Raw genomic sequence first — 25,664 nt, 5'->3', positions numbered from 1 at the left:
TTAGCACAGGTGCCTCGTTTGTGGAGCAAAGCTAAGTACTTGCTGCTAGCTGTTTCCTTTGCCTCCTGCACCACTGCACACTGTAAAATGACCCTGTGACATTTTAGAAGTACAGAACACCATCATCTTCATCCAAAGTCACAAAAGAAACAGATTAATAGTGCTTTGAAAAAAAAAAACATTTGAACTGAGCAATAGCTTTTGAAACTGCCATGTTGGAAAAAATAAAAGAAAGTATAAATTAAGAGCAAATAAGTTGAATCTTTCCTTCACTATTTTACTTTTTGCGTTTTAGTTACGTCAAGATTTCTATATTTCTTTCATGTGCTTTTTCTGGTATCTGACTTTCTGACTGCATTTTTATGACATTGTTATCACTTTCCATTCCTGCAGTGGTGGTAATCCATAGCTATCCATGGCCCCATACCATGGGGCCAGCATTGGCTTAGTGATTGACTAAGTATTAAATCTGAGCATATATTTGCTCTGCCTTTGAATCTTAATTTTTCCTAACCTTTTGGAAAAAGTAGCTTTAATCCACTAGAATGAACTATTTCAGCCTAGCTTTCTTCAGGCTGCTAAAATTGCTCATTTGTTTTTAGGTTTTGATTGACAAGATGAAATAATTCCAGTCTTATTCACCATAGCTCTTGAAGCCCAGGTCTGATTTCAGCCATATCTACTGAGACTTACACATGTGCTGTCCAAAATTAAGACTCGGTTTTGCAAATATCAAACTAGATACTGATTTGTAATAAGTCAAGTAAAAAATACCCAATCACATTCATTTCAATCCCAGGAAAAATTTATTAACTTTCAAATGAATTTATTATGGAGCCTTCACATTTGTAGGGAACATGTATTATTTTGTTTACAGGATCAAAGCTGCATGGAGCAAGCCATGAATGTGATCTCACTTAGCTTTGATAGTGCTCTGTTATATCAAACTCTGTCAGATAAACTTTGTGTCTTTAAGTTTTAGATGAATGTTGCTCTTTTGTACTAAGCTGTAAAATGAATTTTGGGTTTCCTATTGAGAAAGGACATAATAACTGGGTCTTTAAGCTTTAGATGATCAAAAGATATCAAACGTGCACAACTCACTAGACCCCTACATTTGTTTTTAGGTTCAATGGTAAATGGATGGGGTTCTGCGTCTGATGAGGACCATAACTTTTCTAGTCATAGATCTAGTGTAGGTAGCTCCTCAGATGACTCGATCTTTACCAGCGGCACTTTTGCACAAGCACTGGTTGCAGCAGCAGATAAAGCTGGTTTTAGGCTGGATGGAACCAGCCTGACAAAAACAGGTTTGTAGACTCAAAGTTGATGCTTTCTGCATGAAGGATGTCTGCCTATTCTTCTCTTCTTTCAGTGAACCTGCATCTCACACTTGTCTAACATGCATGGAATAAGGTGGATGGGGATACCTTTATCAGTATATTTTAAATGAAACCTTGCAGTATGTTTCATTTTAGTGATTTGAAGTAGTGAATAGCACAAGCTTTTAATCTGCACATTCAGTCTGCTGCAGTTTCCCTCTGTGCTGACTCTGCTTTAGATTTACTGACACATGCTCCATTTTATATTTTGGTGAAAAGATCGCTAATTCTGCCATGCAGTCCTTGATGATCTCAGTTTCTGAAAAATCTCACAATCATTCACATTTTCAGTGATAAACATCACGTTTAAACTGTTATATCCATCCCTGCCTATCTGTTGCTCTTCTTCTTGCAAAAGTGTATTTTTCTGTGCAGTTTTTCTAAGCATGGGGTGAATTGGTGTGCTTTTATTGTTACCAATATGAACTGTTTAAAAACTTTATTGATAGCTGATTTAAAAAATACTTAATAAATATATATATTTTGAGAACATTTAATTTTAGATATGCCAACTGAATCTGACAAGTAAAATGTAACAAATATAAAGTGACTATTGCTTTTTAAAAGTCAGTCTTCTAAAATGAGTTAATGAAAACTATATTTTTAAAGCTCCATATGTTTTATTTCTATTTTTTGAAAAAGAAAAGGAAAAATTATCTTTAAGTATTCTGGGAAAAGTATGTATTTCCATCTTCTTAGTCTTATCAAAATAGCAGAAACACCCTAATTATTTAAATCCACAAATCTAATAGAAAAGTTTGAACTTAGGTCATATTTTTGTTATTCCTTCTCAGCCAATTCCTGCCTGCAGGTCCCATAATGTTCCTGTCATTTAATTTTTTTTATTATTAGTCTGCTATAAAGTCTCTCCCTCAGTAAAATGTGTGCATTTATGAGAAATGTCTCATGTTAGGGCTGAAAGCCACAAGCTTTCTGCACGCAATAACTTCATGGCAAACACCAACTTTTAAGAATGTGAGGAATAAAGAAAAGAGTTTATGGTAAAGTCCTATGTCACCAACAAACTACAGGATGAACAGATAGAGCTTTTCTCAAACTGCTGGGGCTGTTTCCACTGACTTTGGTCAAACATAGTCATGCTTAGAAGACAGTCATTTTACCATAGTTGGACCCCTCACTAACTTCTTAGACTTGGAAAATTGACTGAGTAAATCTGTCGCATCATTTGATAAAAACTAAAGCAAAACAAAACAAGAACTGACATAGGCCTTCACTCATCTGCCATGGACACATGTGGCCTATCTATAATTTAAAATACACTATTTTGCTTGAAACTATCTTGCTTGCAGAAAGAGTCTTCTAAGTTTGGTTTGGTTTGGGGTGTTTTTGTCTGGGTGGTGTTCTTGCCTTCAGTAAAAGCTAATGCAAAAATTAACCCAAAGTTGATGTCACTTGTATCAGGCCTTTGAGAAGTGCAGTTTCCACCACCACCACACACATAACAGAAGTAAACAGACACACAAAAGCATAGACACTTTAAAATAAAGATGATTTCTTAATGTAGTTATGCAAATGGAAAATACAAGGAAAGGATGAGAACCCTCTTGTCAGTTATATTTTCCTAGCTTAATTAGGTCACAAATGCACTTAAACTATGTGTGTGTAATTCCTCACACAGACTGTTAGAGTATAGGGTATAAAAAAACGTATCCAGTGGTTCTGACTTTATGATTATTACCCGCTTGCTCTCTTAATGATCCAGCAGGCAAAATGAAAATAAAATAAAGCCCACATGTAAACAAACAGCCCTCCTCTCTTTTCCTCACAAAAACCTCAGCAAGTGGAAATAACTCGCCCGTGCTCACTGCAGTGTCATTACGATATGATACCTCCCAGGGTAGCGTGAATCAATCAGACATGGCTATTAAAGACCTGCTGCACCACAGCAGCCCCCCATAGTGCAAAATAGTGTCTAGTAGTGGACAAGCAGCAGTATTATTTCTGTTCATTGCTCTGGAGGGAGTCTGGAGGTCCTGACTCTTTACTCCGTTGCAGTCTGGATGGTTATTTTTACCCATTTAGAACAGCTGTGAAATATTCTCACCAATAGGTACTAAAGGAGATGTCCAACTTGATAGCCTCACATGGGAACATTTGATTGCTAAGCATAAGAGGCACTGGTAAATCCAGATGCAATGTGTCTCTCCTGCCAGACATTTTGATTCCAGTTTCCAGAAACCATCATGTGATTTGCCATGAAGTTCAGACAGCTTTCCTTTTTAACACCCTTGGGAAATTAAATCAAGAATTAGTGGATTCATCCTTGTCTCCACTTACACACACTAAATCTACTACAGGAAGTCTGACGCTGCTCAGCAGTTCTTATTGGAAGGGCTGCATACAAATACAAGATGCTGTGATCAGTTATTAGGTGCATTGAAAAATGTGCTTTGGGAGCCTGCACATCATTTGTGCTTGCTCCATGTCTTATTTAGTTCAGTGCTATTTATTTTGCCTCATTTTCATGAAGGGATAAGAGAGAATGTTTGGTGTCTATTTCTTTTTCAAACCAACATTCTGAATGATGACATTTCTTTAGTCAAGAGAATAAGTGTGAAGAATCTTCATCTTGCGCTCACTAGTTGCACTTGCATGTTGTGAGTTTATTTTTGCAAAACATCTGTGCAATGTGCTGTGAGCTAGGATGGAATTTCAGGCTCTGAATTTCTTTGCCTTAGTGGTCTTTTTATATATATATATTTTTAAATGAAATTTTTATATTTTGTCTCTGTTCATCTGCTGGTTTTTCCTTATCCATGAAACAAGGGCTTGATCACTTGTCTTTGTCTGGCTGCAGCTGTGCCAGCTATAGAGGTTAATGTTTCCAGCCTCTCCCCAAATGCTATTACTGCTTTCTCCCAGCTCCAGAATTAGCTGCTTGTGTGGGCGTTCTGTCACCCATTTCAGTTAAAATGTGCCAGGTTAGCAAAGGCAGTGTTTTCAGATCATTTCAGTTCAATTGGGGTTGTTTTTCTGGTAGAAGGGAGATAGGGAATGTCCACATGAGGGTTTCAAATGTGGTAACTCCCAATAGCTGGCAGTGACATGCAGCTGGGAGACAAACCTGCCTGAGAGGCAGCGTCCTCCTCAGGGTGCACATCAGTCAGAAGGTAGAGGACCATGCCTGAGACAGTTAGGAAATCTCTGAAGTCAAATAGTGAAATGTTACTCTAACTGGTATGTATTAATGTGAAACACCATGTTAGAGAGATTACAGCTACTTTTTTCACTTTGCCCTGTTTGCCTTGAAAATATTTCAAATAGTATACTGAACTGCATATTACTCCTGATTAAGCTTATCTGGATCAGACTGTATCTAATGACATGTTGGAAATAAGCACATCTGTTCAAAGGTTTTACTAGAAAACATGACTCACAGTAGAGTAGACCCTGGTCTAAGTTAACGAGAAGATTAAAAAGCTTCTCTACCTTGGGCTCAGTTGGCCAGAAAAATAGCAAACGGCAATTTTGCCACTTTCCATCAACTCTTGCACCATTTGGGCCTACAGTAACACTGAAAGAGTTGAAGTTTTGACTGGCTTATACATTTTCCACTGCAGATAGGGTTAAAACATGCAAGAGTTTTAGTTACCAGTTAAGTAACACTGAAAGAGTTGAAGTTTTGACTGGCTTATACATTTTCCACTGCAGATAGGATTAAAACATGCAAGAATTTTAGTTACCAGTTGTAAACAAATTAGAATGTTAAAATCTCAAAGATACTTAGCACAAACAATCTACACATGAACAATAGAAACCAAAAGATGCTGATCTTTAGTTTTCAATTTAGTTTTTAGATTTGTAGTTTAGTTTTAGCACTAAGCCTGGTTAAATTAACTGAATAAAAATATTAGCGTAAGAGAAAGTGAATGTAGTAAATGAACTGTGCTCCCACAGTTCCTGCATGAGGTTTTTAATCATCTGCTCCAAAGAACAGCATCAAAGATATTTCTTTAAGTGAAATCATGTAGCTTGAATAGTATATATATATACACACACTACACATATTATAAATTAAATCTGAGGAATAAATTCAATCAGAATACATTTTTTAACACATAAAACTACTGGAAATGAACTGGATAATTTTAGCATTTAAATATGTCCCCATTTCTTGAGAAAAGAGAGCCTTTAAATATACAAAGCTACACTGTTACACAGCTTGCAAAATCAGTTATGTTTATCTCGCTGGAGTTACTCCAGATATACAGTGCATATGGGAGCGCCTAAAATGAGAATCTGGCTCAACAAATGTGAAAGTGGAAGGCAGGAGGAGATAAATTTGATATTACTGCAGAACTGTTTTCCTTCCCTGCTCAAGGCTGAGGAGTTGTTATGACACATCTGTTCAGCACACAGAGCAGGTAGGAGTTACATGGTATACAGTAGTTTTATCACAACAGATGGAATAATTTTAATTATAAAAGTTAAAGACAGGAGAATGCCAAGTTTCTCACTTCACTTGTTGTGGTGTGTCTTAAAACAGTTGTCATCAGTGGGTACCTCAAGGGGACACTTGCTTGCCTCTGAGAATTAGGCCCGATTTAATGTTTTGGAACAGACATTAATAGAACAGCTCATTTCAAGGCAATAACATTTTTTCATCTGGTTGATCTTTTTTTTTTTATTTTTTTTTTTAGGCAAAGCATATTCTTCCTCTCAGAGACCTCATCCGAGCAGTCCTTTTTCTACTGACAGCAACACCAGTGCAGCTGTCAATCAGGGTCAGAGGCCGAGGCCCACTAAAAAACACAAGGGAGGACGGTTGGACCAACCCCCCTTGCCTCATCGTAGGGAGGGAATCACAGACGGTAAGTGTTGTGGTGAGGTCCCTGATGATAACCTGCAACAAGCAAGTGTGCAGAGTGGGAGAATGCAGAGCAACCTTTCAAGGAATATAGGTTACAGTGAATTACTGGTTTTGTGAAATGAGGTCCCTAGATTGCCACGTGAGCAATATTGCAACACTAGCAATGTTGAACTTGGTTAACTGAGTCTTCAAGGAGCCTTTCTTCATTTTGGCTCTGAACACATTAGCATCTCTTAGGTTTTCTCAGATCTCAGTATAAATCTTACCCAAAAATGACTGACTGCGTTGCACATGAGTTGACATTAGAAAATGGCATGTGGGTAATTTTGCATTAAATGAAAGTAACCACCACCAGTAGTAGCAGTATGCCAAGAATTCCTAAGGGGAAGCATAGAACCACTCCTGCAGCACTCTGGTTTGTTCTGTTTTTGACAAACATCCAACAGCTACAGCAACATGTACTATGCTTTTCCCATGATTCTGCCTCATGTCTCATCCATGCTGCTTCAGTCCTGATATCCACTGACCTCAGTGACTTTGCTTCCCTCTACATCTCCACTTCTCTCTGATCACTGCTTCCCATCTGGAAATTTCAGGCATGTCTGTTCTGCTCTTCTAATAACTAAAATCAGCTCTGTCTTCCATTATCTTTGTCTACCTCTCTTGAGTCTGGCAAAAGACACAATTGCTGCCTGTTGCTCTTTGAAGAAGATTGGATAGGAAGGTGGCTGTAATATCTGTAATGCCATGAAGGTGTAGATGTGATCATTTTCCTCATGCTGAACTCTTCTTCAGTGTTCAAAGCAGGGCAATTCTGAGAGCTAGACTGTCCCACCTGTCTGAGTGGCTCTTGTAACACGATCTGGACAGCTAGAATGACTGTGATGCCAGTGAGTCTATCCTCTAATCTTAAGTACATCTTGACAAATTTCCAGTGTACGGGGAAGGTGTAAAACAAAATAATTTACTTTAGGTTTTAGTATAAACATCCTCCTTATTCTGGTAAAAATTACTTGAGACTCGTAGAATGTCTCAAGTTGGAAGGAACCCATATGGATCATCAAGTCCAACTCACTTCTTTATCTTCTTTGAACAGGTAACTTAATAAGTAGATTTGATAGGCAGTATATTTAGATTGATTTCTTTATAATGTGCTATTTATTACTCCAGGTACATGTATAAAATATATTAACAGCTTGCAAGGTGGACTGTGGCTGCCAAAAAACACAAGAGCTCTGCTCTCAGTCAGGTGTAAAGATGCAATTTTGCAGTATGCTCTGACAGAATCCTGGTTTGCTATACCACGAAGCTGGAGAACAGATTCCAGAAGAGAAAGTCTTCACCAAATGGCTTAGCATTACATCTCATCTCATGCTCTGTGGCTCATTCTCAGTGTTATATTATTTGTGAAAACAGCTTAAAGTAGCTTAGATTCCACTCTTATATATTTGAATTGGTTTAAACAGGCTGAGGAAGTTGGGGCTGTTCAGCATGGAGAAGAGAAGACTGCATGGAGACCTCATAGCAACTTTTCAAGGGCCTACAAAGGAGCTGGAGGGAGACTCTTTATTAGGAACTGCAGTAATAGGACAAGGGGTAATGAGTTCAAATTGAAGGAGGGGCACTTTAGGTTAGATATTAGAAAAACGTTTTTCACTGTAAGGGTGGTGAGACACTGGAACAGGTTGCCCAGGGATGTGGTGGCAGCCCCAACCCTGGCAGTGTTCAAGGCCAGGCTGGATGAGGCCTTGAGCAACCTGATCTAGTGGGGAGGTGTCCCTGCCCATGGCAGGGGAGGTTGTGACTAGATGATCTGTAAGGTCCATTCCAATCCCTAAAATTCTATGATTCTATGATTCTATAATTAATGCTGTTTTGTTCTGGATATATTCCAGAGGCCTCTCTACCTCACATATCCATTAAATAGATATGTCTATGAGAACAGGAACAGGAAGTTGTGGGTGTTGCTTGTGGTGCTGACCATACTCATTCTGTGAATGTGTTAAGTTAACCCTTCTGCATGGTGTATCCTGTCACTCTGAACTATGAGCATTTTTGGGCTGCAATTTTTGTGTATGTGTGAGCTTGTAGTGCACTTGGTATGGTGGGACCTTAATCCTTCTGCCTTTAAATACTATTGCTATAGAAATATTTTACAATAATGTGCATACCAGAAAATGAGCAGGAATCCAGTTCAGGTCATGAGACAGATGGAAGTGTGACTCCTCAGAGAGTGACTCCATCATAAAATCTGGCATTGTTTTAAATTAGTGAAAAAGATCAGATTTTAAAATTTATTTTTAAAAAGGAATCTCCTATTGTCTTTTGTTTATTCTTTATAAAATGCTAATCTTACTGGAGTTTCTTTCACATATGTGAGTCAGAATACTAATTATATGCTATTTCCTTCAACAATCTACATCTCAGACACAGGCAGTAACCGTAACAGCTTTTGGAAGCCATTAGCTTAACATTTGTCTGTTATAAACCTAGTTAAAGTGCTTATTATATGTTCCAAAAATTTATAATGTCCTGGAGCAATATAGGATCTTTTCCCATCCTGTATTAAAACAGGAATAAACAAACACAAATGGTACAGTTTTTCCACTTCAACTCCTACTGAATGTGAGTCATTAAAGGGTAATGGCAAGTCTGAGTCATAGTTAAATTTGAAAAAGATCATTTGTCAATTAAGGAAGCTAAAGGTTGCTGCTGCCACCTGCATGTATGTAAACAATTGAATTTAGAAAACTCTGGTATACAGAAATAAAAAAATGGTAACTGGATGCTTTCTGTGGAATAAAGAAATAAGCTTTACAAAAAGAGACAATACCATTATGCTTGAGCTTTAGGTTAAAAAGGCAAGTAGAAGAACCTCAGATAGATCCAGAAATTCTAAGGCCTAATCCAGGCTAGTCCATTCAGCCCTTGGCCATCCTGATTTCAGTGGGAAGCATCACTATATATGTATTTTCTCCTGGTTTTCAGATTTCTCAAATCCATTCCCTTATAACTGCTTCTTTGTGGATTTGTCATGTGAGAATGTACTTGGTTTGTCAGTTGTTTTCAAATTCCCAAGTTAGATGAGTCCTAGCATCCTGTGTTTAAGTCTCATCACATACTGTATATTTGTCATTTTAAATTTTCATTGACTAAGTAAGCTGCAGCTATGTCCTTTCTCTGCCCGTTCCCATATGCATCCTGAGCACTTCCTCCTTGTTAACTGTAACCATGTGGGACAGTGCAAAAGACCTACGAAACTGTAATATTCAACACATAGCACACACATCTCAGACTACATAAGCATATGAGGGTTCAACTTCATGCTTACTTTTGACAGCAATCTACACAAATCCCCTAAAAGCCTGCTTTTTCATTTTCTTCAGCTGCAGGGCAGAATCCTCTAGAGGCTGACTCTAGATGGATTCTTCATATTTTTCTTCCTGTGCAACTTGGTTTTTAACTTCCACAGCCTGTAAGACCGTGGAGACAACAGCAAATCCACAGAGAAAAAATATGTTATGAATCCCTCAGATGACAAAAACCTTTATTCTGAGCTAACAGTTCACCATTAAAACAATCATAAAGTTTTTAGTTTGAGTGTTCAAGGAATAATTTGTTTTCCTGGAAACAATGTATTCACAAATTGCAAATCAGTGGAAACTGTCTTATAGGTTGTGGCATGGTAACTGCATGACTGAAGTTAAAAACTCTTCTTTAGCTGAGCATGATACGTAAAAAAATGAAAGAGGAGGCAGAAGGGAAATATGCTTAGAGCTTAAAAAGATACCTGGAACATAAGACTTCTGCTAGTTTTGCCACTGACTACCTATTGTATATTACAAATCAATTTTTTCTAAGGTAGGTCACTGAAGAGAAAATGCTAACCTTCTGATGCTAGAAAGTGGTTCAGAGCCTTATTAAATGTCACAGTAATTATCAACCCTAGGAAAAGAGATCACTGGCAGAGGTAGAAAGATGTGTCCTTATACTTGTAGGTTCTGTAACTTGCTGCTTTTTCCGGTTAATAATGAGAGTCTGTGCCAAAGCTTGACTGGTGCCTGGATCATTTGGCCAATGCTCTGCTTTCCAAAAGAGGGCTGGAGTAATCCAAGCCTAATATCCATCTCCCTCTTGTCAAGCACTCTGATGTTCTACAGCTTCTCAGTCACAGTCCCTCCATTACTAAATCAGTAAGATCATCGCCTGGCCCCCAGTGCACTTATGAATTGCCTCACAGGTTTGATAATCTTGCCATTAGAGGCTTCAAGTGATAGTCTGGATGACATCCCACTGGCCTAGAAAGTTCCTAGCTCAATGTAGGTTTTCAGGTTTTTTACCTGGCACGTGAAAGATAAATGTGATTTAGATGGAAGTCGAGTGATAATCAGTGATACCACTCTGGGTATCATCATGGAAAATCCCACTGAAATCCTTAAATTTCTAAATTCAGAACTTCTCTGAAGTGATTGACAAGGAATGAGTTAAATTGCCTCTATGTGGTCTTCCTGTTAGAGTTTGAGACTACTAACTCAGCTGCTATCTTTTGCCCCTTTACTAGGGGCAGAGAGAAGGCCTCTACAGCATTGGAGGAAGAACCTCATGACTTCAGATACACAGGATCTTTCTATATGTCCAGGCAAGATAACAGAGCATATTTAGTAATTTACCTAAGGCAGAAGATTTGCACTACAGGATTTAAGTTGTAGAGCAAATAAAAGCCACATTTCCAAATGAAGCTCTCTTACAGCTTCTCTTTTTTTTTTTATTTAAAAGGACAGGTAGGTGTTAGTGAGACAGTCAACCTGCATAAGAAGGCGAAGAAGCAAACAGTTTAGTCAGGTGATGTTTGGCTGCAATTAGCAACTGTTCTTACAGATATCAGACATAAATTAACACAGTTCAGTAAGTCTGTACTCAGGCCAGAGCCAGCTTACATTAATTCCATAGTACCTGTAATTCTTCTCGAATTGTGTGAAGCTTCATTAGATCATCAGTCTCCACTTAATTTCATCCAGAGGTCTAAAATACTCAAAGAATTTTGCAAACATGGCATCTCATTTAATTTCTATGCATAAGTCAATCTTTGTGCTTATCTTGAGTGTGAAGAAAAGCAAGAATCAGGATATGTTTACAGTAATTCCAGGAGTTGCAGCAAGCTATAGAACATGCTTTGCGGTTTAAGTGCAAACCTTCTGTCCTTCTAAGTATCTAATTAATAACAACTATTAGATGGCAATTTCTGAAGAAGGGTACTCTATGTAAAGTTTAATACTGCAATAACTTTAACTTTTTTTTTCTACTACTTAAAAATTTTGTTTATATTGTACAGTAAATTCTGTATCTGGGAAAATTGCATAGTTTGATGTCATGTTATGACTGTGTTTATTGGATTCAATGCATCTCCACAAAGTGCTTATAAATCACAACTTCAGTAATCTCTATTTCAGGTTGCGTAAGCAGATGCCAGTGTTGTGGTTCTGTACATTAACTGGTTATGATCACAATAAAATCAATTATAAGAAATGCCATTTTGGAAGCCAAGACTATAAAGCAATTTTAACATTGGCAAGCTCCCATACCCTCCTGCTTCCACCTACAGTAACTCAAGTGTAGTCATTGTCATGAAAGGTCACATCTATATTCACAATGAAAAATTTCTCAAATAAATTAGTGCTGAGCATAAAGCATATACCAAGCTCACCGACAGATTGTTATAAGGCTGTTCTAGCCAGAAGGTAGTTATCTTAATCTGGGCCATAGCACTTCAGCTGTGAGCAAAGGTACAGAAGCATCATCAGACACAACTTCTTTTGCTTGTAAACACAAATGTCCTGCACATCCTCATTTATCTGTAAGAGACAGTGTTTACTGGAATGACATCTCAGCAACTTTGGAAGCATTTCTGCCCCATATATAAGGTATAAGTATCACTTCTAACAGCAAGGACATGAAAAAAAATTCTATGTAGTATTATATAAAGCATTATATAAAGCTGGATTACAGACTTTGAAATAAACTCCCTCCAAAGGCCTCCTGACCAATTTATAAAATGAATTTCAGTTTCACTAGAATTATAAAGATCAGACTTCCCTGCAGGCAAAACAGAGGTTTACTTTTCCATGCCTGTTACTGAGCCAAGTTCAATTCCTTGATAAACCTTCACAACACTGTAAATACAAAAGACTAGAAAACAACCCAACTCTGTTGTAAACTAACATAGCTTTAGTGAAGTTGGTGAGGCTGCACAGATTTATTTGGGCTATGTATTGCCCCAAAACAGAATTATAAAAAAGTGTTCCATGTACAAAATGGGTATCTGATATGGAAGAGTTTTCATTGCAATACTTTTTTCTATTTTCTGATTTTTTTCCTCCTTAAATATCTGAGGCTTTTCTTGACTATTATAAGTCTATCATATAGTGTACATGAAAATCTTACATTTAGACTTAAAATTATACAGTCTATAATTACTTTGACTCTATAATTACCTTGAATCCAGGACTAATAAAAATGTACTTTTGCCTCTACAAATGTGGTTAGAAGGTTGATCTTCAACTCTGCAAGCATCTTAGTAGTCCAAGTGATAAACTTTGAAAGAATAGGAGTTGTTAGAGACCAGACAAGCATCTTTCAGTGTTAGCTAAAATTATATTTTGATTGGCTCTATTTTCAAGACTGCTAAACGTAAGAGTGACCATCCTCTTGTCTGTGAAGACTTTAGCTCTTCATTTACTCGAATAAAATCCCCATCCCTTGTTTGGTGGTTCCATTTAAACACATTTTTCAGAGATGTATTGATCCTTTTTCAATGACAATAGGTTTTGTGAGTAATTTTTCCCAATTTTTGGCATTTTATTCATTTTGATGAATCTATATTTCGATTCTATATCTATATTTAAACTTTGAGTTTAAACCTCAAGCTGAAAGTGAAGACCAAATATGGGGATGATGAAGCAAGCCCCAATATGATGGGGGGAAATTGCCAAGTGGCACAGGTCAGTTTTCTGTAGCCTTTCTGAATTGCTTGCTTTTACTGAACAAAACAGCTGGAGTACACCCTGCAGAAAAAAAAACATCCCATGCTTAGAAATGAAAGTCAGGGCTCAGAGTCTGTTGATTCTTATGGAAGTCAGAAAGAGCTAGCAACACAGTGACCTGAATAAAGATCTAGCAGAATTTGAAACCACTTTTCTAATTAACTTGAAATTTCTTTCTTTTAAAATCAGTGAATGAAGTGATTCGTGCCAACTGCAAGGAACTTTTCTTTTCATGATCAAATACACCTTCTGTTTCAATTTAAAAATTAGTTCATCTAAATCTTATTCACATTTTTTAGATCTTCCACCACCACCTGACCCGCCCCCTGGTCAGGGTTTAAGGCAGCCAGTAGTCCCTGGTCAGCGTGGAGGCTCGACAGAGAGGAAAGGAAGTTCTCTTGAGAGGCAGCATGCACCGAACATAGATGAAACAAAGAGCTCCCTGGACCGGCAAACTAGGACGTCACTAGAGTGGCAGCGGCAAACCCAGGAGTGGATAAGCTCTACAGACCGCCAAGAGGATTTCAGGAAAGCCCAACACAAACAAGCCTTTGGATCAGGTGTGTGTGTGCTGCACCAGCCGAGGCAAGGCAGATGGCTTCTTGACACTTTACCTTCTCTGGAGGGTGTCTGTATCTCGCAGGAGCCTAGGATCACCTCATGCCTCTCCATGACAGCACTGGTGAGGTTCAGGCTGGAGAATACAAAAGGCAAAGTGAAACTAGAGCTTGTGATCCAACTATTTTCCCTCCTGCAACAATGAAATCTCATTAGCACCTGACTTGGAACATTCTTTACAGAAGGGCATTAATGGCATTAATTTTGACAATTAACAATGTTGTAAAGTATTGCAATGGAAAAAAAACCAGGAACGGTTTCAGGCCAGCAGGGAAGAAGAAAGAAATTTTTAGAGTATCTTCTGTATAGATATTTATTTATATATATAGGGCCATATTTTCTATTTCTTTCAACCTGCCTCCAAATTGGCAACAGTTGTTTTTGCATGTCTGCAAGAAGGCTGATCCTTCTGAGCTCCTGACATTCCTTCCAACTGTATTTAAAACACTCTCTTCTCCTTATTCAAAGATATGACAAAGTAACTTTCATCTCTTAGTCCCAGCAAGATGACAGTTCTCACCTTCATACAGGACCTGCACACAGATCTCAAGTCTAAAAATGTGCACAGGAGGTGGTGCTGGGCTGGCGTTGTAGTTCTCCAGTATTTGGAGCTTCCTTCTGTCAGCCTGGCCTTAAGTAAAAGCTGCTGTTTCAGCTTTTACCCTCATACTTGGGTATTTTCTTTAACCCACTAATCACATGTCATACCAGCACAGTGCTGATTAGAGTGATTCAAGAGGATAACTAAGACAATTCAAAACAAAAAATTATACTGTATGTGGAGTTTTCTGGAGGATTATGCTGTTTCTTCAAGTATGTATATAGCTCCCACAGTCACACTAGATATACTCATATAATCCTTCTTTTTTTTGATTTTATTCTACTATTAATACTGCTTGTTAATCTAGCACACTAAGATCACTGACACTAAAAAAAAGTAGTATACAGGCAAATCTGTTATGGGGACAGGATTTACTGAATAAAGTCCTCCTAGGAAATATTGCTATCTATATTTAAAATGTGACTATTTAAAATATAATCCATATTTTAAAATACACTAGTAATGGTACTGTGAAAGCCCCCTAATCTTTCAGCCGCATGAACAAGTGAGTGGTTGTTCATGTTGTGAAATCATGATGTGAAGTTGCAGTTTAAACATAGTGTGTGAAATTCATGCTACTTGCAATTTTAATTGCAATGTGCAGGATGTACAAAGATGTAGAAAATAGCCCTAATATACTTTACACTTCTCAATTCTTTGTAAGTTACTAGTAAGGATGCTTCTCGGACCTGGTTAACCAGAGCTCCCTTCTTTTTCCTCTTCTTCGCAAGTGTACAAATAGAAGTTGTCAGTTATTCTGTGATGCGAAGCTCATACAGTAATAAAATTCCCATTCTGCAGAACATGCATTTATCTGTCCATAAATAAAGAGAACTTGATCTTGGCACTTCCAGTGCCCTACACAAACACTGAATTTAGGACTGAAGTGATTACGGGTATCTTGTTCTTGTCAAATTCAGGATGACAAGAGCAAGTGCATATCCTTTATGCATAAAAAAAGGTTCCTCTAGGAGATATTGTGGATTTACCCTGGTGTGAAGAGTAATAAAGTTTGTGCACAAGGTGGGCCAAGAGCTTCATATCTGTTTGTCTGCCTTCTCATGTCAGCCTTTTGCACTACAGCTTTCTTGCTCTGTATTTTTGTCTGTGATAGAATCATAGAATTTAGGGGTTGGAATGGACCTTACAGATCATCTAGTCCCAACCCCCCCTGCCATGGGCAGGGACACATCCTCACTAGATCAGGTTGCTCAAGGCTTCATCCAGCCTGGCCTTGAACACAGGGTTGGGGCAGATGAATTTAAAAAAGGCTACTCTGGTGTGTGATGCTTGTTTATATTACTAAATTTTGGGGGTTTAATAATAATAATTGTGCTTCTTCCCTTTTCCTTCATTACTGGCATAGATCTCAGGAAATCTATCCTGTCCCAGTTTTCAATATATTTCCAAAACGAGTTATTATTAGCTATCATCTTCCAGAAAATAGCTAATTTCCAGCTTAGGGGGTTTCATTCACACGTTACCAAGCTGTGAGTAAAATTTTGAAAGCAGACCTTTCATTTGAAGTTGGATAGAATAAAAATACCTAAGTCTGAGAACCATGTTTCCACTGGTTGCTTTGAGTATAAACAAGATCACTGAGTTCCTGCCCATAGCTTCATTGTGGAACTGCAGTTACAGCACATCAAATATGACATTCTCAGCTACCTCTCTAAAGCAAGTACTGCTAAATCAGGCTATAATAGTTCTGATAATATGAAAAGCCTTTTGGTTATCTTATGGGGTATAGAAACATTGTTGCACACATACATCCTGATTTCACAAAGGCTAGAATTATACCTTCAAATTAAAGGCTCAGTATTTCAAAGAGAAAGGAATCAGCAATGCCTCCCCATATTCTTTGCAGGCCTGGGGCATGAGGCACTGCTTGGAGTGTTTAATAAGTGTGAGCCCATTCTCAAGACTTGAGGCAGCTACCTTTCCTGTGCTAGAATGTTATGAAAAACTTAGCATTTATTTTATGTCACAATTACTTATTTTATGGATTATATTTATTTCTGAAGGCGCAATGGATAATTTAACATACCATATGCTCTATAATGATAACGCACTTTTATATTTATTCATGGCTGAGGTTCCTCAGTATTTCATTGAACCTGAAGGAGGCCTTATCCTGAGTCTACAAACTAGAAAAACAAATCAATTAACCATATATGTCATCTTCCAAGTATTTTGCAATGCTAGTGACTTCTCTTTTCATCATTTAAAAGTGTATCTATCTTTCTGCTAAGCTGATTTATGCTTCTTGCTTTATTGTTGCCTTAATGCAAGCTTTTCCATATTTTAGCCAGCCTTTGAAAACCAGGTTTGCATCTGATTCTATCGTTAGACCTTGATATACAAAGAACAAGTAACATAATTTAGGAGACTATGGCTGTTAAATGCCATTTTACTATGTCTTTTAAGCATTTCTTTATATTTCAGCAAGACAGCACACAGTTGTAGGACGAAACACTGATAATGCCCTGATGTCCTGCAGCACAAATGTTCTGGTCCCTTGGGCAGGGCCAGAAGGAGATACTTTGGCAGAGAACGAAGTCAGGTGCCTGCCCTCTTCTGCAACAGATTTGACTTACAGTCTCTGTTCAATAGCACATCACATGGGGAATCCCCATGTCCTACTCACTTGTGGCAGTAGGCATGAAGAATGAAATCCTGGGTTTCTTCCACAAATTTGTTCTCATTTAGCATTTCTGTAAATTAATTGTGCCTCTGCTGCAGTCTTTGCAAAGGCTTTAAGCTTGTGAATAAAAGCGTTTTAATCTCCTCTTTCTCTCCAACCATCCCCACCTACGTTTCCTTCTGTGTTCCTGCCCTCTGTCAAAGAAAGTCCGTTTCTCATCATCAAGTTGTTTGAGAGTGAAGACAATGGGAAAAGCAAAATAAAGAAAACCCTTTTGTCCCAGATTCACTTTAAAAAAATGTAGGATTCAAGCAGGAGACATACCACTGATTTCAGAAGGGGAAATTGCTCTGTTTGAGGTTAAGCATATATACTCATATTCTTTCTTGAATCAAACTGTATTTAGCAAGGTCTCTTTCTGTAGCTTCTGAGATTGTAAAAGTGGATCATGCACAGCAAAAAAATAAAATGGTGCTTCTGTTTCAGTGCTAAATCAGTGCTGCTGCTTTGCTTCTTAGAATTATTACAACAATATCTCCTGGTAACTCTAATCAGAAGTGATGCCTTGTTTTGCTTCATGCTATATGAAGATCTTATGCATTATTGGTATTAATCCTGCTCTCGCAAGCAATTCATTATTACAGGTCTTCACAGAAGAAGCCAAGTGAGCAAAAGTAAACCTTTTGCTCATAATGAATCATGAAACAAGCTGCAGGATGATTTATTCATCCCAAATATTACAACTACTATGTATAATATAATATTTTCCCATATAATTCACCACCAGTTAAAAAAAAATTTGTCAGTGTACTTTGCATTGTTAGAAATTACAGAGTTGCTGGAAGCTAATTAAATTAGCTGATATTGTAGTTCTTTATCCAAACTGATTGAGCCAATGTTGCCATAATTTAAGCTAAAGAAAAGGAAAAAGCACATTCATGTAGGCTTGAAGCAAAAATCTAATCATAGCTGCATTGTTTTGGAAATTGCATATGCATCTATTTTTATTAAAGTATCTATGATTCATGATCTATAACTTCATAATGAATCTAGACTTCTTATAATTAATACAAACTGACATACAAGTTTACAAGGAAGCAAGATTAAATTCATGCTGACTTCTCTGTCCTTGGGATACAATACTTAGTTGTACATTTTCTTAGGTAAAATTGTCATGTTATAAAGCAAGACAAAAGACAGATATATATGAGGGCAGAAATTAATATGATGTCCATAAACAAATGGCTTGTTTATTCCTTTTTTCTAGGAATTTATTGATATTTATTTTGATTTGGTTTTGCTTTGCTTTTCTAGAAGAGGCACTCGTACCATATAGTAAACCCAACTTCCCATCCCCTGGTGGCCACAGCTCTTCAGGAACAGCTTCTTCTAAAGGATCGACTGGACCTAGAAAAGGTGAAGTCTTGCGAGGAGGTCACCAACGCAATGCCAGTGACCTTCTCGATATAGGCTATGTGGGATCAAACAGTCAAGGACAGTTTACTGGTGAATTATGTAAGTTTATCTCTAGCTATAGTTGAACTCTCAAATAGACAAAAAGAGAAAAATTATAAATCTGTTGTGAAGAGATTAAGAAGTTGTGTGTGATAATCAGATTCAATTTCACCTACATCTTTTTGTCTTCTGAGGTATATTGCATGTGATGACAAACAAATGACATTCTTCTGTTCTTTGGTTTGGACCAGTTCAAATCTGTGTAAGCCGTGCCAATGTTATCTGTGTAGTACATCTTTCATTGTATAATGCTAGTGAAGCATGGGGAAAATTGAAAAGAAATTCTGGTCATTTATAATTTTCTTGGCGAAGTGCAGTGTGTGTGCTTGTCCTGAAAATGCCATTGGCAGGTTTTCTCAGAGGAGTGAATGAAAAGAGTGATGAAATATTTGGTCCCAGTGATGCCTTCTCTTTAACTTCCCATTGCTTGATGAGCAGTATTCACTTAGATGGAGAGCCTCTTTTTTTATTATTATATAGCCCAGTTTTTCAGCTGTATATCTCAACTCTTTCTTCAGCATCCCAGGACAGAGGAATTATTTTCCAAACTTCTTTTTACTATCACTTAGTATCTGTTAAACTTTGTGTAAAACCATGTTAATGCTGTGCATGTCGTGGTAGTACCAGATGCCCAAAGGTTTGACTCTGTTGTTTAAAGTAGCACATTGACATCCAGGCTAGCTTGGGCATACTGGTATGTCTCATAGTAGAAGCAGTGGAGCTGTTGGCATGTCTGCACCCTATTTGCTGCAGTCAAACCCTCAGTACCTCCTGACTCTTACTGCCCAGTAGCTTCTAAGAGAGCTAATGGTGACCACAAACCCTGAAATGTGCAGTCTCAGATATGGCATTGGTAAGTGCTGAATTTTAGCATCCATTGCTTTTCATGTTAGAAGCAATTAATCCTCTTCTCACAACCTACTGAATATTCATCCTGTGCTGTAGTAATATTGCCATAGGCTTTGTTTTGTGGGGGTTTTTTTCTCTTTATTACAACCTCTTTCTCTCTCTTTGTTTCTCTCTATAGAGTAGTTGAGAAGACACATTGCAAGCTGCTCTGATGGACCATCAGGTCTGAACTCATGGAAGTGATGACACTAAACAGTGCAATGAACATTTTCTTTATTTATGTACTATTAAAAGAACTGTAAATGCAATGTAAAGACACACAGCCACACATATCCCACAGATACTTTACTTGTGTTCTTCTCTTTAATACACCATCCACCTTAAACTATTCCTTGTCAGGAGTATATAAAAAAGAAAGAATAAAAAAATCACCCTCCAGGATGAAAAGGATTTCCTTCTGTATATAATTTCTTTTGTTGCATTGCTATGCAAGCTCACCTTCTTTTTAGCTATGTTCATATTCATGTCTGTTTTTACTGGTCTGTTGTACTATATGTGAATTAATAGGCTGTGGTGCCATATATTAACTTTTAATTGTGTAACTTTTATGTTTAAAGTTTGCACTGCAATTTTATTTGGTGATAAGCACAAAACTCTACTCCTCATGATATGAAGAAAAAAGAGACTGAATGTGTGAAGAAGGTTTACGTCTTGTAAGCTACTTTGGATAACGCTGGATGTAAAGGAGTATGTTAGGTGGTTTTCCATTGGGGTGTAGAAATGAGAAAGTGACAGGCAAAACTGATGTCAGTGAAGACATTAGAGACAGATTTAAACCTTTTAAAAGCAAGCAACATAGTTGCTCTTCATATTTAAGAAGGGGTCAGAAGTTGGAAGTGTGAGATTAAAGAGTGATTATGAAAATTAAAGGTAGCATGAGATGGCCTAGACCCTTTCACTAGAATGATGCCCTTAATATCTGTTTTTAGCCATCCCGTGACACTAAGTAAAGGGGAAGAAAATCAAACCTTGCTTCAAACAAAAGAACTTAAGGTGTTTCACTAAAGCTGTTTTTATACTGCAGTTTTAAAAGAATTATTAGCATTAATTTCTCCAGCCCAAAACATAAGACAAAGATTTTCCAGGAGAAACAAACAATATAAACTCAAGGAATACCTAGTAAGAAGTTAAGGATGCAATTTATTATTAAGACATATTCAGGCTGCTTCCAAAAAATTGAAATGTCAGAGTATCTTATTTCATCTTTCCAATACATGTACAGTACCATAGAGGATAGAGCTGCACCACTGAAATTCATGACATTAATTGTTTTGATGCAGTCTACACAAACCTTTCCATTCTGTTACCCGAAGTCTGCAAGACCTGGAGTTGGATCCACTAAATTTGTAGTAAGATGTTTAGTGTTTGGAAGGAAAGCAACGGTCAAATTATTTTCAGCTTGCACTAAATACATTTCTGGCAATACAATACATCCAAAAAAGTTGGATATAAGCAAAGAAAATCTTTGACCTGTGTTTTAGTGAGTGGTTTCAAACCCTACTATAATGAGGAAAAAAACGCATGTTTATACAGTTTTTGAATAAACCAGACTCTGTAAGTGGACATTAATGACAGCATCCTGTCTCTTCATTAATTTTCATTACTTTGTCCAAATCTTCTGTACTTCTCAAATCTCAATTAGCAAATTGTCAAGCTTTTCTTAGAATATTGTATGTGGATAGTCCACCCATTACTTTGATGCTTAATTTAAATATTGCATCCTACAGCTTATTTCTGTCAGTTATCTGACCATGAACACAAGTTTCCATTTGAAAACCCTTTTCATATAACCAGTCTATGTTGTTTTATATATTGCCTTGGAGCTCACCAGTATTAAGAACCTTTTTAGTAATGGCAGAATTTTAGAAAAGTAAATTACAAACCTAAATATGTGTTGCTTTTCATTTCATTAACTTGTTCCATGATAAGATAAAACACTGCAGCCATCAACTATAACTCAGCACTATTGAATATTTAAAAAATTCTAGTTAACTTCCTTACGGTTGAGACATGTTATTTAGCAGGTTAAGTTGAGAAAAAAGTATGAATTTATTTATATATGTGACCAGTGAGTATATATGTAATTTTCCTGCTTGTTAAATCACTATAGTTCAAAACATTACATAAAAATGTGCAAAAATGTTCACGTAAGATAAAGAATGTATCATAATTACATATGTATGGTTTTTATTTTGGTATTATCATCTGAAGAAAAGACTATTCAGGGTACAATTCAAATTTAATTCTCTGGAAAATGTTTTAACCCAGTCACCAGTAGATTTTTTTTTTCCCCTTTTAATTCAAAAGCTTGTGCTGAGCTTTGGTGGAACACCTTACTCACTAGATTCTATTCAAAATTCAGTATCATTAGAGGTTGATAAAGCCATTCCAATTACTTTCAAATATGTGTTTTATCTCTTCCACTGGAAAGTAAATGTGTGTCAGTATTAAAGCTGTGCAGTACCATGATATTCACTAACTTGTCCATCTGCTTCTGTACTTTTTTGTTCATTAATAATTTGCTTACAATATTACATAAGGTGTTGTTGTGTATCGCAAAGTGTCTCCATTATCTTTACAGGTGATGTCTCTTCTTTTTTTTTCTCTCTCTCTTTTCTATACAGTGTACTTCCAATGAACCACAGTACATATTTTTTAAATTTTTTAATTTGCTATTTTAAAAGAAGTATTCTTCTTTTTTTTAAAGAAAAATGAAAACATTTATTGTGAATAATGTGTTCAAAGAAAAGGGATGTTGTGGCAGCACTTAGAATTGTTTTTTAATTTGCTTTTTAAAAAAACTGTTTATTGGCTACAGTTTGTTCACGAAAAAGTATGACCTCTTAATGTGTTTCATTGGTATTGTTAGTGCAGCAAAGTTTAATTGGCATAAGAAGTTGGTTAATAGTACTGTTAAAGTGTGTATTGTATATTTACTGGGGAAAAAATAAAACATATTCACATTTCAAATCTATGTTAAAAGACCTTGAGTAAGGAGTCAGTATGTGAAAACCCAAACTGGGAAAATCAGGCAATAATAACATAGACTGAGCTATAATCATCACTGTCCACTTACAGGTGACAAGGAACATTTTATACGCTGGTTTTTGAACTAAGCTAAGAGCTGTCATACAAATAGGCCAGTGGTAAATGTTGCCTGTCATAGGGGTTTCTGTTTAATGTCCTGTCTGTATCAGGAATAGCTGTACCTATGTAATTGCACTGATACAGCTATTCTAGTGAAACATCTTCCATTTGTAGATGTGCTATCTCGGTGTTCAGTAAAGACCCAAATGTACACCTTACTTTGCTTAAAGCCTGTAAAGTAGTAGATGTGTAAAACCTGTGTTCCATGGGTCTGAACCCTTGGACTTAGCGTTTTGTGCTGGTGGAGCAACTGCCAACCCAGTACAGAATACTCCCAAAATGTATGGATAGATGCTAGGTCAATTTTTCTCAATCTTTGCATTGAATACATGCTCAATTTCAAATGCTGGAGGGCTGAAGGACCAAATGACAAATTGTTACATGTGCTTCAGTGGTGTATTGCTGTATGGGCAGCCGTTTCAATGATGCAAAGAACAGATATTTCTTTTTTTGTTATTTTTTTAAATTTATTTATCAACTCCTTAGCCAAGTCAGTAAACCTTTTGAATACCTTTTGGTTGTCACCCGAAATGCAACAGAAACACTATTCTTTGGGACAAGTACAAAAGATAAGGGTCAAAAAATGTTTAAAGTGTACTAATTTAACTATGCACCAATGCAAAAGCAAGACATGACTGTTTGAAATACTTACATGTTGAATTATACTTGCCTCAGCCCATACTTTGCCAGCCAGGAGAAAAGGCTGAGAAAGCACCCTCACAACTGACAGAGGAAAGGTAATCAGGTTGGGGGAGATTTTGGCAGAAACATTTTTAAAAAATAAAAATACAGGCAGCTCCTTTGGCTTGTCTACAATTTATGCAGTTTGGGGTTTTTTTTTATAAGTAATGGCCTTGTGGAGATTTAGCAGGGGAATTAGAAAGAAAAAGGCTGGCCTTCTCTTGTAAAGATTGGGGACTGTTTGATGAGGGGAAGATTTTTTATTTAATTTTTATTTTTTTAACACATTTGGTGTTCCATCTATCTGGAACACATTAGCAAAAAATAAATTATTTTTGAAAACCATGTGGGCAATGGACAATTTATTTAGGAGGTACATTCAAATGGCAAGAAAATGGCAAAAAGTAATACTAAAATAAGGAACACATGCTGGTTTAGAATCAGCAAAGTTCACTAGAGTTTCACATGTAATTTTGAATGGCATAATAATATGTATAAAGTTCAATTATTTTGGTTTCCATACCAAAACAAATTATCCAAAGTCCATAGGAGGCCTAGATCCTTGTGACTCCAAATCTGGTATTTTATTTTAAATATGTGGTTAATCCAAGCCAGTGGAACTGGAGCATGCTCAGGGTTGTATGAGCCCCTGGCTCTGGCTGCTTGCCCCAGCAAGTCTCCAGCTGGGAAGCCCATGTGGCTTTAGGCTCAGCAAGTTTCAGTGAATCCTTTCGCTGGGCACCTTGTCAGGCATCACATAGACAGAAGTAGATCACTTCACCAAGGATGGAGTTTTACAGGGCAGGGAAGGTCTTCAATGAGTTAGGCACTGTGGTGGTTTGCATTGGGACCACCTAGTCAGGCATGTCTCAGTGCTGTCCTCCAATAGTCTGTGTCCTCAGATGCTGTCCCCTGGATCTGGGGTGTCCAGTATGGAGGGGTGCAAGAGCAGAAGACATGTGGAGGTGTTGGGGGACACATAGTGCTCTGCATGGCTGGATATATGCTTTATTAGTCCAGAGGGGACCAAGGAAACACAGCAGAGCAGTGGTACCAAGCATCTGCTGTGTTTAGCTTGTTCCCTGCTTCTCTTTAGGACTGATCTCTTGTCCTGGCAACACTCCACCATTAAAAATAGCAGATACAATGAAAACACATTTCATGGGATCCAGAGGAGATGTAGGGCCATGCCTATGGGTTGTGAGAGTGGACTGGTTATTTGGGGAAAGCTAGCTCTGAGCTCTAGTGTCGGTGCAATTGCTCTCTGGCCTGCCTTTATTTAACTGTGTGACTACATCCAGGAAGGTCCCAGCAGAAAACAAGTTCCTAGAGCACAGCTCAGCATTGCAGCATATCTTCTGGCATGTGACTCCTCATTCAGTCTATTGTAGACAATCTTGAGTTCAATGCTGGCTTCTTACCACATCCTGAGGATTCAAATGGTTTACACTGACATTTAGGCCAGTGAGGTTGTTCCTATCTTGGCAGCAGAATGGAAGAAAACCCCAGCAAAAACCTAAACCTTTCACTTAAAACCAAACTTTTTAAAACATTCCTCAAAAATCCTAGAAAACAGAGCATTTCAGATGTATGTGTTTGACAATTTATTTTTTTGTTTCTTGGTATTTTGTTTTGGCTGCCATTGAAATGATCTATTTGTTTCTTTCAGAGCTGCTACACTCTCCCTCCACCTCCTTACCCTTTGCATTTTCCAGTACTTATCTTTCAGTTGTAAAGAAGTTATGTCAGAGAATAATTACATTTGTGTATTTACATTGTTCTAACTTTAAACAACAAGGTTCACGGTTGCATTCAGTTCAATTGACCAAAGGCAGATGGGGATGAAATGTTTGGGGGGAGGGGGGTTTGTCCTAAAAAGGCCTGCTACTATTTGTGCTGATATTTGTTCCCCATTTATGCTGATCAGTGCATCTTTTGCCTTCAAGGATGCCATTAGTAATTCTCCTTTGTGTTCAAAAGCAGGAATCCATTGTGCAGCACTTGGAGAGCCACTCGGATGCAGGTAAAGAATGTAACAGCTTGAGCAAGTGCTAATTAGAACCAATTAAAGTTAATTGACCTCCTTTGGCAGTAAAATGCATAATAGAACTTGCTCTGTCCTTGCAAAATGGAGATCTCGCCTCTAAGCATAAGAGTGAAGCAGGGTTTCATGTAGCAGCCTTAGTAATTATGTGGGTATAACAACCAGGAAGCGGCTTGCTCCAATTTGTTCTAATAACCGAGCTCTGCTATATAAGGGCAGTGCAACAAAAGTGAGATTTCTGCTTCAGTCTAT

General features: G+C 37.4%; 1 protein-coding gene across 1 annotated transcript in view; it reads left to right on the top strand.

The window, feature by feature from the left end:
• LOC103804959 (roundabout homolog 2-like) overlaps positions 1-20,879 on the top strand; it is a gene marked incomplete at its 5' end in the record, with an annotated part of 59,069 nt that extends 38,190 nt beyond the window's left edge. The window contains 5 exons of the mRNA XM_009077593.1: positions 1,128-1,310; positions 6,044-6,214; positions 13,553-13,813; positions 18,431-18,631; positions 19,659-20,879. Coding sequence (XP_009075841.1) covers positions 1,128-1,310; positions 6,044-6,214; positions 13,553-13,813; positions 18,431-18,631; positions 19,659-19,660 — 818 coding nt within the window. The remainder of the gene's footprint in view (positions 1-1,127; positions 1,311-6,043; positions 6,215-13,552; positions 13,814-18,430; positions 18,632-19,658) is intronic.
• Positions 20,880-25,664: the final 4,785 nt, after the last annotated feature.

This window comes from Acanthisitta chloris, unplaced genomic scaffold, assembly GCF_000695815.1.
Source record: "Acanthisitta chloris isolate BGI_N310 unplaced genomic scaffold, ASM69581v1 scaffold17736, whole genome shotgun sequence".
In the NCBI taxonomy this organism is placed as follows: Eukaryota; Metazoa; Chordata; class Aves; order Passeriformes; family Acanthisittidae; genus Acanthisitta; species Acanthisitta chloris.
Note: the sequence above shows the minus strand (reverse complement) of the source record. Positions and strands in the feature narration are given on the sequence as shown.